This window comes from Apus apus, chromosome 1 (genome assembly GCF_020740795.1).
Source record: "Apus apus isolate bApuApu2 chromosome 1, bApuApu2.pri.cur, whole genome shotgun sequence".
Lineage (NCBI taxonomy): Eukaryota > Metazoa > Chordata > Aves > Apodiformes > Apodidae > Apus > Apus apus.
Genome location: NC_067282.1, coordinates 148,447,803 through 148,464,855, shown reverse-complemented (window position 1 = coordinate 148,464,855; position 17,053 = coordinate 148,447,803). Strand labels below are relative to the sequence as shown.

Here is a 17,053-nt window from a genome sequence, read left to right as displayed (position 1 = left end):
AAGGTTTTTAGGCACAGGCATGGCCTCCAGCTCACTTTGTCTACATCCAAACCACAGTGCAGCATCTCAATAGACATTTGTATGATGGCATTGCCATGACATTTTCACCAAGACAACCACTTTTCTGTGTTGAACGCTGTGTAGAAGATAACCTTTTCCAAACAAAGAAAAGGCTGCCTGTTGCTCAGACAGTGCAAGAGAGAAGGTAGCTAAAGAATAAAGCAGCTGAGACGCTGTCTGCACATGGCAGAAAAGAACTGGCAAGAGAAAACCAGATTCCTGAGCTGCAGTGCTCCTCTTCTGTTAGGGAACACAATGCTGTCCTAGTCAATGACTAAATCTCTCAAGCAATGGAAGCAACAAAGATGTCAGATGTTTTCTATGCAGCAAACTTTGCTGTGCTCAGCTTGAAAAGATGGATATTTTTTTGCTGCTTGCTTCCAAGCTCTATTTATGCAACCTGACTTCAAGCTGGGTGTGTGATGCTGAAGTATGAGAAGTCACTAACTAGAGTTACTTTCCAAGAGCCACAGAGGGCCTTTGATGTTTCTCCTTCAAGTACCGCTTCAACGTCTGATCCAGAAAAGAAAGGGCATTCAGAGTTTGTCAGGGCATACACAGAGAAGATTTACACTTCAGAAATGCAAACATAAAGGCAAAATAAAGTAAAAAACTGGAAGCAAGAACTGTTCATGTTTCAGTTCTGTAGTACAACCAAGCAGAGCATGTCTGTGCTTAGCATCAGGACTTAGATGCCCTGGGGCACAACTCATGACCTCATGGAGGCAACACCTTGCACAGGAGAGCTCAAAAGGAGCTCTCTAACTCTCATGTATCTGCAAGAGGAGGCTTTGCCTGGCAGGAGCACTATGAAGGACACACAAAACTGCCAAAGAAGTCATCTTCACCGGCTTAGAGCACACCTGGATGGGATGGGGCTGCATTGGTGTCTCTTGGGCTGAGTGTAGGGACTTTGGTTCTGCCAGACATCTAGTTTGCACTGTTCTCCTGGATGTGCCATTAACATGGTGGGAAACCATTAGCCAAATCCATGCACACATACCCTTCCTGTCCATGCCTCAGTTTCCCTAGCTGTAGAGTGAAAAAAAAAAAAACATGGACATGCTTTGTGGAACATTTTTAAACCTTTTGATTAAAGCCAAGTATTACTACCAGAGAAGTAGACCTGGGCCCAAGCTCTCAAAGATTTCCAGAAATACTGCTTTTAACCTGCGGCTAGTGAAAGCTTTCAACTGCAGCAGATAGTAAGAAAGCACAGACTTGCCCTTAACCAATATACAACACACACTGCTTGACATTCAGCAGTGTTTCCAGGCTTCCACAGTGCCAAAGCAGTACACCAGGCATCAACCATTCTGGCAAAGTAAGAGCCATATGCCACAATCTGATGACAAGAGATCTCCTCACCGCTGGAAAAGGAGCGTGAAATAAATCTCTCTTGGTAATATCACATCCCAATGAATGCAGAAACAAGAAAAAGGTCTGAAGAGTATAAATACAACTGAATTGAAAGGGAAAATGCCTATGTAAAGTTTGGCAATGGGAAACAACCCAAGCTAGTTTGCAGATGCAAGAATTATGGCTTGCTTCCCTTGGTGCCCAGCCACACTGGAGGGAATGAGACATTTCTAGTTGCACAAAGAGTTCTCACAGTAATGTGTTACCATGCTGGCTACACCATTCTTGGGATAGATGAGGCTGTAAGTCACTGAAGTTATACTAATATATAGGTTTTGTGCATTACTAATCATTCAGAAACCAATAGCCCCACCTCTACTTTTGTTCTGCAAACTGTCCTGGCATTCTCTGCAAAAATTCCCCTGTCTCTACTCTGGAAGATTAAGAAAAGCATTCAGGAAACAGGCAACACAATGGGGAAAGACTCAGCAGAAACACTGATGTGTTCTGGGGTTAAAAAACAAAACAAAATCAAAACACGCAATGAACCAAGCCAGCCAAATATGAAGACAATTTTAATTAAACCTGTCTGTCTTATATTATCCATTTCAGGTCATTCAGTATCTCAAAAGAGTTTTATCTCAAAACAGTTAACAGCTCCAGAAGTCCCAACTTTTCCCTACTTTTTTCTTTAATGCAATTATACTTTTGCTGTCACACCAGAAATATTAATAGCCTTTTCTGCGTGGGATAGAGAAGCTCTGTGGCAAAAGCAGAAAACATCGATCCTGTCAGCGATGGCCTGTATGCTAATGGTTACACATCACTTATCTGTCAATGTCATTTTCACTGAAACTAATGAAAATAGCACCTCCCATTTCAATACTTCAAGCATGTATCTGTATAGGAAAAAAGCTGCCTTTTACTTGAACGCAGAAATACTTTCTGTAGGGGAAAAAAAAAAGTGAGAAAGCAGAAAAGCAAAGCTGTTATTCTATTTTAAATTGCTCTGAAGGAAGATACAGAGGGACAAATTAAGCTTTCCGTTACAGCAGCTCTGATACAGAATTGATATAACCAAGTCAAAGGAGCTGACCCAGATTTACAAGGGAGAAACAGTTTAGAGCATCACCCGAGCCTGCAATCCTCTGTTTCTCCCACCATGGGGGATGTGTGTCCTTTATGCAATTCAAAAATCCTCTGCTCTGGCACAGCAGACTTGATCCAACGCTCACTAAAATCAACTCAAAAGCAACCACTGACTCCTCCAGTCAACCATGCAGACCTCATGCAATCAATTCACCAGCAAATTCAAACCCTTCATCAACGTACTCCTTTCAGAAAAAGTCATTAAATCTTATGGCTTGCCCAAAACAAAACTCCAAAACCAACAGCCTAGCCAGCAGCCTCATCCACCCATTTGAGGTTCCCTAAACTTGCCAAAAAGCACCACCAAGTCTAGTTCAGGAAAAGGAGGAAGGTGGAGAAGCAGAGATCAGCCAACATGGTCCACAGGATTGCCAATGCAATGATGGCAGGAACTTGGCACAACGTCCAGCTGACTGATTCTGCAACTACTAGTAACCCAAACGAGTGGGACACACCAATGCTTGGGAGGCAGAGGACACGTGTCAACGGCCACCCCCGTTCTCTGGTGTGTTCATCCCACTCGATTAGGGGTTACATTAACTTCAAAATTGTGTGCACACGGACACACACTTAACTCCAAAATGAAAGCATTTATCCCCATCTAGAAACTGAAATATATTTTAGAAGTTAATCAAGACCAAGACAGCTAAACAAGACAGGCTTTATCAGTTTGATAAACTGACACATTTTATTAATCATTGAGTGTTTAAAAAAGTGTTAATTCCCCTCCCCTTCAGTTACTATAAATTCTCTACTCTCACTTCCAGCATGAGCTGTAAAAATACACGGGAAAGGTCTGGAGAGAGGAAGACTTTCCCTCAATAGAAGAGGACTAGGTTAGAGACCACTTGGCCAAACTGGACATCCGTAAGTCCATGGGCCCTGATGGGATGCACCCGTGAGTGCTGCGAGAGCTGGTAGATGTTATTGTTGGGACACTCTCCATCATCTTTGAAAGGTCATGGAGAAGAGGAGAGGTGCCTGAAGACTGGAGGAAGGCCAATATCACTCCAGTCTTCCAAAAGGGCAAGAAGGAGGACCCAGAGAACTACAGGCCGGTTAGTCTCATCTCTGTCCCTGGAAAGGTGATAGAGCAACTCGTTCTGGTTGTCATCTCTAAAGGTTGAAGAACAGGAAGTTATTGGAAGTGGTCAATATGAAATTACCAAGGGGAAATCATGCTTGACCAATCTGCTAACCTTCTGTGATGGCATAACTGATTGGCTGGATGAGGGGCTGAGCAGTAGATGTCATCTACTTTGACTTCAGCAAGGCTTTTGACACCATCTCCCATAACATCCTCATTAAGAAACTCAGGAAGTGTGGGCTACATGAGTGGACAGTGAGGTGGACTGAGAGCTGGCTGTGTGACATAGCTCAGAGGGTTGTAATTAACAGGGCAGGGTAGAGTTGGAAGCCTGTAAGCAGTGGTGACCCCAGGGATCAAACTCAGTTTGGTCTCGTTCAACATATTTGTCAGTGACCTGGACAAGGGGACAGAGTGTATCCTCAGCAAGTTTGCTGAGGCAGCTGACACTCTAGAGGTCTGTGCTGCCATCCAGTATGACCTGGAGAGGTGTGCAGAAAGGAACTTAATGAGGTTCAACAAGGAGAAGTGTAGGGTCCTGCACCTGGGGAGGAAGAACCCTATGCACCAATACAGGTTAGGGGTGGACCTGCTGGAAAGCAGTTCTGAGGTGAAGGATCTGGGATTCCTGGTATATAGCAAATTATCCATGAGCCAGGAATGTGCCCTTGCTGCCAAGAAGGCAAATGGAATCCTGGGCTGCATAAGGAAGAGTGGAGGCCAGTAGGTCAAGAGAGGTCACTCTCCCCTTCTCCCCCTGCCGAGGCCACATCTGGAAGAGTGTCCAGTTCTGGGCTCTCTAGTTCAAGAGAGACAGGAAACCACTAGAGCAAGTCCAGAGGAGGGTGATGAAGATGACTGGGGGATTGGTGCATCTCCCTTATGAGGAAAGGCTGAGAGAGCTGGGGTTCTCCAGCCTGGAGAAGGCTGAGGGAAGGCCTTATCAATGCCTGTAAGTATCTAACGGGTGGGTGAAAGAAGGATGGAGCCAGACCCTTTTCAGTAGTTCCCAGTGTCAGAACAACGGGCAACAGGCACAAGCTGGGACAAAGGAAATTCCATTTAAATATGAGAAAAAGCTTCTTTACTCTGAGGGTGACAGAGCACTGGAACAGGCTGCCCAGTGAGGTTGTTAAGTCCCCTTCTCTGGAGGCATTCAAAACCTGCCTGGATACAGTCCTGAGTAATGTGCTCTAGGGAATCCTGCTTTAGCTGGGGAGTTGGACTGGAAGATCTCTTCTTGAAGACCCTTCCAACTCTGACAATTCCATGAATACAGATTACTAGAAGGACATATTCAGCTCCTGGTACCTGCCAAGGTGGGTGCAGAATGTGCTATTCTGAGTCAGGTCACTTCAGATAATACAGACATTTTTGTTCTCCCTGCTTATCAATCAACTTTAAAGCACAATAATGCAAATAGTCTTTGAAAGGATTTTAACTACCTAAAGCTCTTTGTTTTAAGACACAGTATTATAGTAGAGATCATCTGTGGGATCCAATTATAGCCACCTTATTAATTATATGTCTACCTTCCCTAATCCAAAAATCCCTACCAGTTACCAATTTAAAACTTTTTGACCCCCCCATATAATCACTTATCAGCCGAAAAAGCATGAACATTACTAGCTACAAAGCATTTCACTTGTTATGTAAATTCAGAAGGCATTACTCTGAGGATCCTGAAAACCACCTAATAAAACATCTATCTTCAATGGACAGAATGTCTTAAAAAAATACTAGGAAGTGTTGGCTTTTAAAACAAAACAGACTATGAAAAAATCCCACAATACTCTGCTTTTTACAGACTACGTGTTTGAAAAGTGGATTTAAACCCAAAAGAGCTTGTTATTCCTTGTGGAATATTATGCCTTGACTCTGATATTAAAACCCATCATCTCCCACCACCCAGCCAAGTGACATAAAAAGATGCAATTTTATATATTATTATTAAGGATGGCATCTTATAGCCTGACAAAATGACTACCAGCCTGCTTACAATGTTCAAAGAAGCAGCAGTTCCTCTGCAGACCAACCACAGCTGAGAAGGACCATACCCTCCTCTTTCACCTACTAGAGAAGAGAAAGGGTGCTGGATCCTGCAAAGCCACACGCAGATCACTTTGCTCACATCCTTGAAATTAAGGCTACTTCCTATTGCAAAATTAAAGGCAGAAAACACTTACAGGATGTGTGCATTTCACACCTGGTTTTCCATGGTGTTGTCCACCTACCTTCATGCTGTTTGCTGGATAGAATTACCATCTCCCAGAGCCCTGGTATCACAGTGCTGTGAGAAATTCTGCTCAATTGCATTGTTTGTATTTTCCATTTCCCCCAGTACCTTCTTTTAAGTTCTTTCATAGGAGTGTGAAGCCCTTGCAGCAGTGATTGATAGTAACGGATGCAAAGTCATCCTTCAGTGTCTACAGCCTGGCACAGACAAGATGAAGGCTACCTTGAAGAGGCACTCTTACTGTTTAAGCTGATGTTCCCCCATAAAAATTCCTGCTCTTCTACAGCCTAGAAAGAAGGAATTCATAAAATCGTGACTTCTCTCCAGCTGGATGTTTCCAAGTATTTTATAAATTAGGAAGAAATAACAGAAATGAGAAACCACACTGACTACACATTTCAATTAGTAAAATAACAAAGACACTTGTATGGAGCCCTTGGCACTTGTGGGATTTCTTTTAATAACAAAGAATTTCATATTCCTTGTTAGGAACACAGGGTTTACATTTCAGAAATCAATGCATGTGGATTACCTGGATAGCCAACTACAGATTTTGTAAGGACAGTAGATGAGTGGGTACATGTGCATATCCACATGGATTAATGTGCAGCCTTTTTTTTTTTGTCAGCATTTTATAAGTGCTCATTCTCAGCTTTTTCAATCCAGAAATTCAAATTCGTCAGGAGGAAAAAAAAAACCCTGAAACATTAAGTTTCCAAATCTAGTCTCAATGTCAGTCAGTATGTTCTCATGACATTTTACTCCAGTGTTTCCAGTGACAGCCATCTATTTTTGTTTCTTTTAAATAACATCCCCTTCTGATGCTTACAAGCTAAATGCTAATGCCTCATTTAGGACCTTGTTTCTAATGTGTAAAATCACTAAGGCCAAAAGCAGAGCTGCCATTTACTTTCATTGCCAACATTGGGTAAGGCAGAAAAAGCAACCAAAAAGGCAGGGAAATTTCTTTAATACAGGGAAGCCTTCCTAATTCACATGGACACAAAGTTCACTTGCTGCTAATTAACAAATCCTTGTGCTGCACCTATTTATACCACAATGTTTAGTCAAAGTCTTGTTATTATGTCACAGAAATTAGGATGATTTCTTCCAGTTCTGTAGCCCTCAACACAAGAAGGACCTGGAACTGTTGAAGCGAGTCTAGAGGAGGGCCACAGAGATGACCAGAGAGCTGAAGCACCTCTCCTATAAAGACAGGCTGAGAGAGTTGGGGTTGTTCTGCCTGAAGAAGAGGAGGCTTTGGGGAGACCTTATAGTGGCCTTCCAGTACCTAAAGGGGCATACACAAAAGCTGGGGAGGGGCTTTTTAAAAGGACATGTAATAGGATGCAACAGTTTCAAAGTGAGAGAGGGTAGATTTAGGTTAGACATCAGGAAGAAATCCTCTATGAGGGTGGTGAGACACTGGCACAGGTTGCCCAGAGAAGCTGTGGATGCCCCCTCTCTGGAAGTGTTCAAAGCCAGGTTGGATGGGGCACTTTGAGCAGCCTGGTCTAGGGGAGGTGTCCCTGCCCATACAGGGGGGTTGGAACTAGATTATGTTAAACATCCCTTCCAACCCAAACCATTCTATGATTCACTCTGGCTCTCTAAGACTTGCCAGCACAAAGCTTTTCAACCCTCTTTAAGTTCATAGAGTGGGACAGGTAAAACAAGCCAGCTCCCACAGACACATGTGCACTTCCCATGTCCTGTTCTAAAGGGCTCCCCACTAGCCCCCAGGGACCAAACAGGGCACCACAGAAGGAGTAGAGCAGAGGATGTACACTGCCACAGGCCATCACCCTCCATGCACTTATTCCTCATGTGTAAGTGCAAATTATGTGTGCAGTGGCTGCCTTTCATTAAGTACTTCTTAATGATGCTACTGCTGGTGGGACAACCAGCTGGGGACAGCAGGGAGGGATCTGAAATTTAACATGGGCCATTCACATGAAAACTTATCACCTCAGTTTAACAGGAGGGAATGGACCTACTCCAGACAGTCCCACCAACAGCTTCTTATTAAGGAGCATATGGAGAGGGCAAGCCAACAAACCACATTGGTCCATCTGGCATTAAATGAAAAATGGGGGATAACAGAGATACAAGAGAAGCAACACAGAGTCCAAATATATACGCAGTAGAATTTATTCATTAAACCTTAGTTCCATGTGCCAATTACATGAAAAGGGAACACTCTGCATCCTCCACTGATTGCATTCACAAAACTGGAATCCCAGAAAATACCTCTGTCTGGAGGCGTGAGCCAAAGATAATTAGGAACTGAATTCTCTTGTTGGTTTGCTGTAGTCTCTGGTGGTCTCACCTTCCTAGCTTGAGGATGAGGCTTGTGCCAGAAACACCACTTTGTCCCATGCAAGCATTCTGCCCACAACAAATCTATAACCTGGATACAGAAACACAAATAACGAGGAATTAACCAAACTCTGTAGTTTGAATTGCAACTGTAAGGTCAAATACCTACTTTGTCCACAAAGATCTTACATTAACAGGCTCCATAGGGAACAGAAACATCCAACAAAATGCAAATGTGCTTTGAAACATTACCCTTCTAATATAGTAGGTGGCTGCTGAATCTAAATGACCCACCACAGACATCCTCTTTATCCCAGACACGTCAGGTCTACACAAACACAAAATTCCTGAACTTACCTTTATTTCCTTAAAATGAAGGGGAAAACTGTTCTTTTGATTAATTTGAACCAGGCCCTTTACCCACACTTGATTTTACATATGTTGACACTTCAGACAAGACACACACAACCCAATCGTCTGAACAACACAAAAAAATCTGCAAGAAAAAGTATCAGATTCAAACCCTGGTGTCCCCCTAACCCTACCCTTTGCTCCCTCAGGATCACCTTAAGAGTTGATACATCATACATACGCATCAGCCCAAAAGGCTTGAGAGGAAAAACTGTGCCAGAATGACATTCACACAAGGACAATTGCAGCAGCTTTGTCAGGCAGGATTTGATACAACATGTCTGGTAACAGAGTCAAACAAAATACAGTAGTGCTGGCTTTGGGAAAAGTAACATGGATCTAATTTCTTCCAATTCTCCAAACCACTTTTAGAATTAGTGACATGGTACTGTACAAGATAAACTACCTGTCACTTCTGAAAAGTAATGGAAACAATTTAAGAATTCAGAAACATGCTCACCCTGCCTAGAGATAAAATTGACATACGAGTTGTACTTGATCAACTGTACAAATTTGTTCATAAAAAGCACTGCTCTGTATGTTTATTTCTAAAAGTTTCCATTCAGATTGACTTTGCTGATGAAAAAGTTAGACATTAAACACTTCTACACTTGCAAATACAGAGCGTTAATGCTATGGAAGTCAGCACAGTTTCCCAACACTGATACACAGTAACAACAAAAAAATATGAAAATCTTGTTAAAATCTACACTGTAGAAATGGTAACTGTGGAGCAATAAGAATTCTGATAAATTAAAATTTATTTAGACATTACTGTTGACACTGCCAGATAATTTTGGCATGGACAGACTCAGAAACAGTTTTATTTCTCAACATCAGCAAGCAGTTACTACAAAAAGCCACACTCATAGACCGAGACAGAAAAAGATTCCCTGGCAGTATGTTTAATATTCTCTAACTGGGAAAACTTTCAGAAGATTCAAAGAGCAGTTTAACTCCCAGCTTAAAGCAGTTCCAGACTACCAGTACCTTGGAGAAGAGCGACCAGAGTAAGTTTGCTCACACTGACGATGCAGTCCCATGGAAATCAATGAAAAGCTTATAGGGATTCCAACAAAAGGATACAGCACAGCCCCCTCACAGGCACACAGCAGGATTTCTGCCTGTGACTGGGGGATGGATTTCATTGCATGCAATTAAATGAGGGCCAGATTCTTGTGGCTGTCAAATGAACTCCATTTCTCTGTATCCCAAACAGAATAATTTAAAACCAGTGCACAGGGTCCATCAAAGGAATGCCACACACCCATTGCTTTGCAGATCTCCTTCCCTTTATAAGCAGGGGGAAAAGCAAGGATCAATCACAAGATGGGAGAGTGATGCATTGATTTTCAAACAGAATCTTCCATCAAAACCAATGTCTTCAGACACAAAGAAAATAAGGAAGTCTCATGTGATCTGAGTTGTTATTTGAGCAAAGATAGACGTCAGCCTTCTGTAAGGAACAAGCAGCTATCAGTTATACAGTGCTGTATGTGTAACTGAGAAGATGGACAGGAGGCAAGTCTGAAAATCTAACCTTTCTTAGCATCCACAGGAGAACAGCGCAAGTCTAAAGTAAGAGATCAAAAATGGAGCAAAAACATTCTGGTCTGCAATGGGGGGCACAGGCATGGGAACAGGCTTAGAAGAAGTTAGTTTCATAAACCTGCCTTAGGCAAGACAAATATAGTATTCATTATTCTACCTCTTATGTGGAATTTTTCATGTTGAAGGATGCCAGGACATCACCAGCCTGACCCCTGCCTAGCAAAGCAGCTCCTGCCGGCACTTACTGACACAGTCCCTTGGCTCACTGCAGCTGGGATGTCCACAGAAGCAAGCACATCTGGGAACATGTAAGCAAGCTAAGGACTAGTGAGCAAACTGTTATCACAGGAAAGGCAGCAGATATAACTGTGCAGGGCTGTCATATAAAACCCACACAACCAACCCAGAGTACACAGACAGAAGATCCAGGAGCATGGAGCTACAGTCAGCTTGGACTCAGTTATCCAGATAGCACATGGCAGGAGAGTAAAGAAAGAAAATATTCCAAGCAAAGAGTCATGGGAAATCAGCTATATATTGCTATATCCAGCCAGAGCAAACACTACAGAATGTTGGGTGGTTGTTTTTTTCAGAAAAGGCTAGACAGGCAACAGGAAAACACAGTAAAGTTCCCATTGCCATTTCCTCTATCAGGACCAAACACATACCTGAACCCATAGACAAGCCACAAAAGCCAGGATCATCTCCAAAGTGTTCTTTACAGTGCTCCTGAGCACCAGAGCAGCACCATTCCTGTTCCTCCAACAACAACTGGTCAGGAAACCCAGTTTGGGAGGGTGAGTTCCCCTTCACACAGGCAATCTCTCTCTTGAATCTACATTCAGAAGGTGCAAAGGTGCATTAACTAGATGGCACATTTACAATAAAAAACAGGTATGAAGCCAGAACAAACAAGGAGTAAAAAGCACCTGATCTCCTTCCAATATGCTGGTATTGAGGTACAGCAGAGGGGACACAACATCACATTCTCTCACAAAGATTAAGCTAAGCTCACCTTCCCTGCTTCAGGCTTTGAGATTGTTTTTGTTATTAGGGGATTTTGTTTGTGTAAGAATGGCTTCCGCTAACTATGTAATATTCCTAGTTGTTTATCACATAGAAAAAAAAAAACTTGTCAGCAGAAATTTGTTTTTCTAATGTTTCTAGCAAGAGATCCACATTCAGACTTACTAAAATGGAAAATGCACATCTAATAGAAAAAGTTGTTTTATCCCCAAGAAGCGTTGGACTCATCATTTGATGGCCTGCTAGCATCTTTCCCCTTCTGTGTCACACCTGAAATTGTCTAGAAAGCTCTGTAGGGAAAGAACAAGTCTCCTGAAATTCACCAAGAGAACTTGGTGGGTGACAAAACTGCCAGGTTTTTAATAAGGAGCTGATACTTCTTGCAAAGAACTTAAACTTATTTTCCATCCAAAAAGTCCAGGTGGGAATTTTTCAGCTCATTCCAATTACAAAGTGCCCATCTTAGAGAGAAGTGCAAGTTACCGATGACAGCGAGAGGTAACAAGCCAGGGTATGAGACAGAGTTCCCTCCAGTAGCCATCCTCAGACGGACACTCCATCAGAGACCAGCTAAAATTTAGAACACCCTCCACAACTCAAAGGGCATCAGCCAAGATTTTGAAAGCTCTTAACAGCTACAGTTTCATCCCAACTGACATGCACTCTGCCCAGGATTCAGCTCCAATGAGTTTAAAACATACATCAAGAAGGGCTACTGATGTATCTTAAAATCAGGATATAATGCCTCAAAGTGATCTGCCACCTGATGTGCATCACATTGGCAGGTCTGCTACCTACCTCTCTCCTGGTCCTTCAAGCACTCACATTGATCTATCACTTGCACCACCGAGACATTAACACATACAATCGAGACACTAACACATACAATCATGTACAGATATCTGGTGAAAACAGCTTTTCAAGCCTTACTAACTGCACATTAACCCTTTCACCACACTCTATACAGGTCTAGATTAGAGTTTTATATATTTCTAGCAGTTTCCACTAGAGGAACAGCCCACAAACCAAGCAGAATCCATTATGATGAAAAAAGGACAATAAAGACAGACAGGTTGTGATCTCATTTATTTCCAGATCTACACTACTCATGCTTAACAACCTAAATATGTGTCAAATGGAAAATGGGTGCAGATAATCCTCCTGGTGATTCCACAGCATCACATTCTCTCCTCAGAGTTCATGGTAAATCCTCTGAATTGTACTAAAATCTCAACCTATTTATAGTTTCACAGTAGCACAAATATAAAGCCATAATCTCCAGCAGTTTGCTATACAGCATATTGAGAATCCTTGAAAGGAGATTTCTCTGCATTCAAAAATTTCACAGAATAATATTTCGTTTAATCTCTTCCCTACTGCACACCGATTTTGTGTTCCAGCACTATAATCCATCTGAAACAAGGGGAAATAATAACTCTTGGCCACGTTTTCTGAATTTATGTGCAAACCCTGTTACCTGTGGAACGCAACCAATGAAAATATACTTTTATTGAAATGGTGACTCTGTGTTACAACCAACAATTCTGCATGGTACCTCGAAGCCCTAAAATAAAGCCTTCCCCAGGTCTGCTAAGAACTGAGCACTCCTTGTGAAACCAGTCAGCATGGAACAGACACAGCAGGAAAGAAAAAATATGCTAATTTTTCCAGGGAGCTGGCAGGTATTAACACAGATGGGCACCATAAGAGAACACATTCATCAAGTAAATGACAGCAACTTTGGAGGAGCAGACAGCTGATAGAAAAATGCCAAACAGGACTTGGCTTCACCACAGAACAGCAGATCTACTGATTCCTAACCCTATCAGGGCACTAAGCCTCTACCTTTTCAGAAACTTTAAAGACAAAACATTTTTCGTCAACCACAGTTTGGTAGCCACAAGAAGGGAAGATAAGAACCAAACTGAGTACGTCTTCCTTTCTTTTTACTAATCTCCTTGTTTGCTACAACCAATATGCCTGCAGCCGCGACACTCAAGAGCTGGTAGGAGAAATTTACAGGTAGGGCTGAGCAGACCGGCCTGCCGAGAAGCCCTGCCAGCTACAGCTGCTGGGCAGCTAAGAGGTACGACTCCCTCCTACCAGCCTTGCTCACCTGCTCAGCTGTCAGATCCCTGCACAAAGACACTGCAGGCGCAAGTTCCACCTCTCTCATCAGGCAGGAAGGGGGGAAAAAGAAAGGGAGACAGCCGGATAGATAAAAATGAATTTTTTTTTGCCACGCTGGATAAATTTCACAGCTAAGCTGCACAAAGCAGTCTCGCTGCAATTCACGATGGATCTGTGCACACAGCAGACACTGAATGAAGTTTCTGTGGCCCGATCCCACCTTCCCGTGAATCAGCAGCCAACCTAGGAGGGACTTCCCTGGGAGCCCGCATCTGCTCCCGCGGCACAGCTCTGTCCCCAGCGTCCAGGGCGCACGCAAACTGGACCACTCAGGTCACCTCATGTAGCTCGGAGTTCGGACCAGGGCTCGCCACACCCCTGCGCGCCACCCGCAGGCTGGGTCTGTCCGGACCCTGGTGCCCAGCCGGCAGCCCCACCAGGAGCTCCGCAGCGCGGGGCGGAGGTGAGGCAGGAGCGGGCAGAGCCCGCAGCGGGAGCGGCAGGGACAGGACGGGCACCCGCCCTCGCCAACTTGGGCGAGCCGCCGCCAAGTTGCCCGCCGGCGACAGCGGGTGCCCCTGGCCGGCCGCGGGGTGCCGGGCACCCCTAAGGGCTACACGCCGCGAAGCCACAGCCCCGCAGCCCCATCGGCGGCCCGGAGTCCCCTCTGGGCGGGCAGGGACCGGACAGGGACCGGCGCCGCGGCAGGGCTCGCCAGCCTGTGCCCTCCCCGCTCCGCGTTCCCCCAAGCGTACGATACACGGCAGGAAAGAACACAAATCAAATAGAAAGCAACTTTCCCACCCCCCCCACCCCCTCCCGCGGGAAGTTTCCTGCGGGGGGCGAGGCGACCTTCCCGGGCGGTGGCCGGGACGGGGCTGCCGGGCGGGCTGCAGAGAGAGCCCCGCGCCTGCCGCAGCGGAGCCGGGAGCCGGGGCTGCCGGGGAAGAGGAGCCGGGGCTGCCGGGGAAGAGGAGCCGGGGCTGAGGAGCCGGGGCTGCCGGGGAAGAGGAGCCGGGGCTGCCGCCACCTGCGCCGGCAAGGAGCGGAGCGGGGCCGGGCACTACCCTCCGCGGAGCCGACGCCGTTGCGGTGGTGCCGGTGCGGCGGTGCCGGTGCCCTACCTGGGTGCAACATACTTTGGAAATAGAAGATGACGAGGATGAAGGAGCCCACGGAAGTGACCAGGACCATCCTGCACACCCGGTTCATCCTCATTACTTCCAGCACCGCCGGCTTCATGGCGTTGCCCGGCGGCGGGGCGGGGGGAGCGGCGGAGCGCGCAGGGCTGGCGCTAAGAGCCGCTCCGCGCCCGCGGCGCTCCGAGCTGCCGGGAGGAGCCGCCGCTCCTGTGGCCGCCGCGCCGGAGGATGCCCGGGCGCCCGCGCCCCGCGCCGGGGGGCGCTAATGCCTGCGCTGGGCGTGACCACGCGGCGCGGCAGGCGGAGGGGCGCCCTGCGCGGTGCGGGGGGGAGGCGGGCCGGGCGGGGAGCCGGGGCGGAGCGCGACCCCCCCCCCTCGGCAGCGCCAGCGATGGTCCCGCCCGGCGGCGGCGGCGGCGGCGGCGGGCGGGGAGGCTCGCGCTGCCTCGAGGGGCTGCCGCCGCGGGGGGCGGGGAGGGGCGGGGCGCGTGCGGACGCGTGCGGGCGCCGCGAGGGCGGGCGGCGGTTGGGGGCGCTGAGGGGGGAGGGGGCGGCCGGGGCGGCTGACCCGGACCCCGACACAGACCCCGCACCCCGACACAGACCCCGGACCCGGACCCGAACCGCTGTCGTTGCGGCCCCTCTGCCGGTGAACTCGCTCCCGTCGGGGGCCTGGGGGCGGGTGGGCGAGGAGCGGGGCCGATCCCCCCGTGCTGCGCCGCCTCCCCGGCCCGCCCCGCGCCGAGCAGGGCTTTTTCCCCCGCGCCCTGTCTGCGGGGAGGAATTGTCTTCTCCCGCTTCGTGTGTGCGTGGTGCCCATCGCTCTGTTAATCCTAAACGCCTTCTGCAAGGTCTCCTCTCGCTTCAGGCTTACGTAAGAGATTCTCTTACAGCCACTGGTGTATCCTGCGGAGTTGCACTGTCCCGACCGGTAGCTTGTAATATTTATAATCGGTGTAAACACTGACTTCCAGAAGCCCTGAATCATCCCTGATGAGAACAGTGCCACCTGGGATGCCAGAAACGAACGGCTTTCTGCTTATAACTGCAAGGCGTCAAGTTTTTGGAACTCACCAACTAATAGCTCGTTTGCCTGCGGAAAACAAAAAAAGATTCTTCCTCCACCGAAGTCTACCCCTCGGTCCCGGGGAAGCAACAACCGGCAACGAGATAGGCGATGGTACGTGGGAGGAATGCAGAGCGGCTCCGTGCGACAGAACAAAAGCCATCTGCCTTGCCCACGCGTGTGGGCAGCGGGGCCTGGGGCTCCCGCGCCAGCGGTGCCGCAGCAGCTCTTCGTCAGCCACGTCCTGAGCTCCGCTTCCAACAGGAACCACACAGCAGAGCTCCCAGACTACTGGGACTGTCCACTTGCTTGGAACTAGATGGGTGTTGAAAAGTACTTTGCTGAATGAAATGATGTTCTTAGCGACACACCGTTTATCCTCGTGCTGGGTTAAGGGCTCTGTTTGTTCCTCTGATGCACCCAAACACTGGTTTGCTGTGGCTTTTCTTTTTGCTAAAGTGAGAATCCTTTTCCTGGTGCTGATACCATCTTCATGCATAGAAGCATCTTTTTCCTGAAGGTTTCTGTTTTTCCAATGTGGTTGGGGACAGGGGTCTTTTAAAGGAAAATAGCCCTGAACAGACCCAGTCCAAAGCTGGGAAGCAAGTGGGGTAAAAAAGATTTTAAGCTTGAAAAAATACCCAAACCAACCCAAAAACACAACCAACAAAACCAAAAGCTATTTCTTCCTGGGTAATGGTGACAGAAACATGTAAAGTCATCAAGGTTTTTAATTCAGAGTTTCCAAACAAATAAAAATAAAAAGGATTTTACCTCAAGGATAAACCAGTAATTAGGTAGACATCTGTAGTAGAGCAGATTACTTCAGCTTGGACTAGAGTACTTTTTATTATAAATAATTTCCATTGTTCTTTAAGGTTTTACACAGTATTTTGCTCACTTTCTGTAGATTTTTTCCAAGTTTTTTTGAAGCAGTTTTGATGTGCAGTGACCATTCTCTAGTCTTCCAAATGTACAGCAAACTTTACATTGATTTTTCTCTTTTGAATCCAAACCTCAAATGCAACACAAAAGCATTCTATGAAAAGCACTAGATAAAGAGTAGTGCTAATATGTAATGCCTTAGAGTGGTGAATCTCTCAGACAAAAGCCAACCAGAAGCACAGCCTGGCATTTCAGTGTCCACCCATTAATACAGATGCTGCAACACAATAGCAACTGCAGTATCTTCCCAGAAAGGACTGCACCGTGTCCAGGAGTGTGGATGAGACACTGAGGGGTGAGGGCAAAAGCCTAGAACTCAATAGTCAATCAAGTAGCACAAGAAGATAAACCCTTTATGCTGCTAGAGAAGGTGGTCTGTTGGTCGGTGTGGCTTAAACAAGTTATTTTTCTCTGAGCATCGTTCTCTGATGGAAAAATGGAGCATTTTAAAGCAGCAGGAAGAACATCTCCAGATGTGCTGCCATTTACTAGTAAAAGAATATTAAAAAGCAACGCCCTCATGACAGACATGGGCGATCACAAACTTAACATCCGCCCTCACACTTGCAGCA

At 46.3% G+C, this 17,053-nt stretch overlaps 1 protein-coding gene across 2 annotated transcripts in view; it reads right to left on the bottom strand.

Annotated features, from left to right (window-relative positions):
• The window catches only part of CHST11 (carbohydrate sulfotransferase 11), a 176,459-nt gene extending 161,875 nt beyond the window's left edge, over positions 1 to 14,584 (bottom strand). Inside the window, exon 1 of one of the 2 annotated variants that reach the window (XM_051608285.1) lies at positions 14,453 to 14,584. In XM_051608285.1, coding sequence (XP_051464245.1) covers positions 14,453 to 14,570 — 118 coding nt within the window. In that variant the 5' untranslated portion in view covers positions 14,571 to 14,584. The remainder of the gene's footprint in view (positions 1 to 14,452) is intronic. The other variant, XM_051608286.1, reaches the window with a different exon arrangement.
• Positions 14,585 to 17,053: the final 2,469 nt, after the last annotated feature.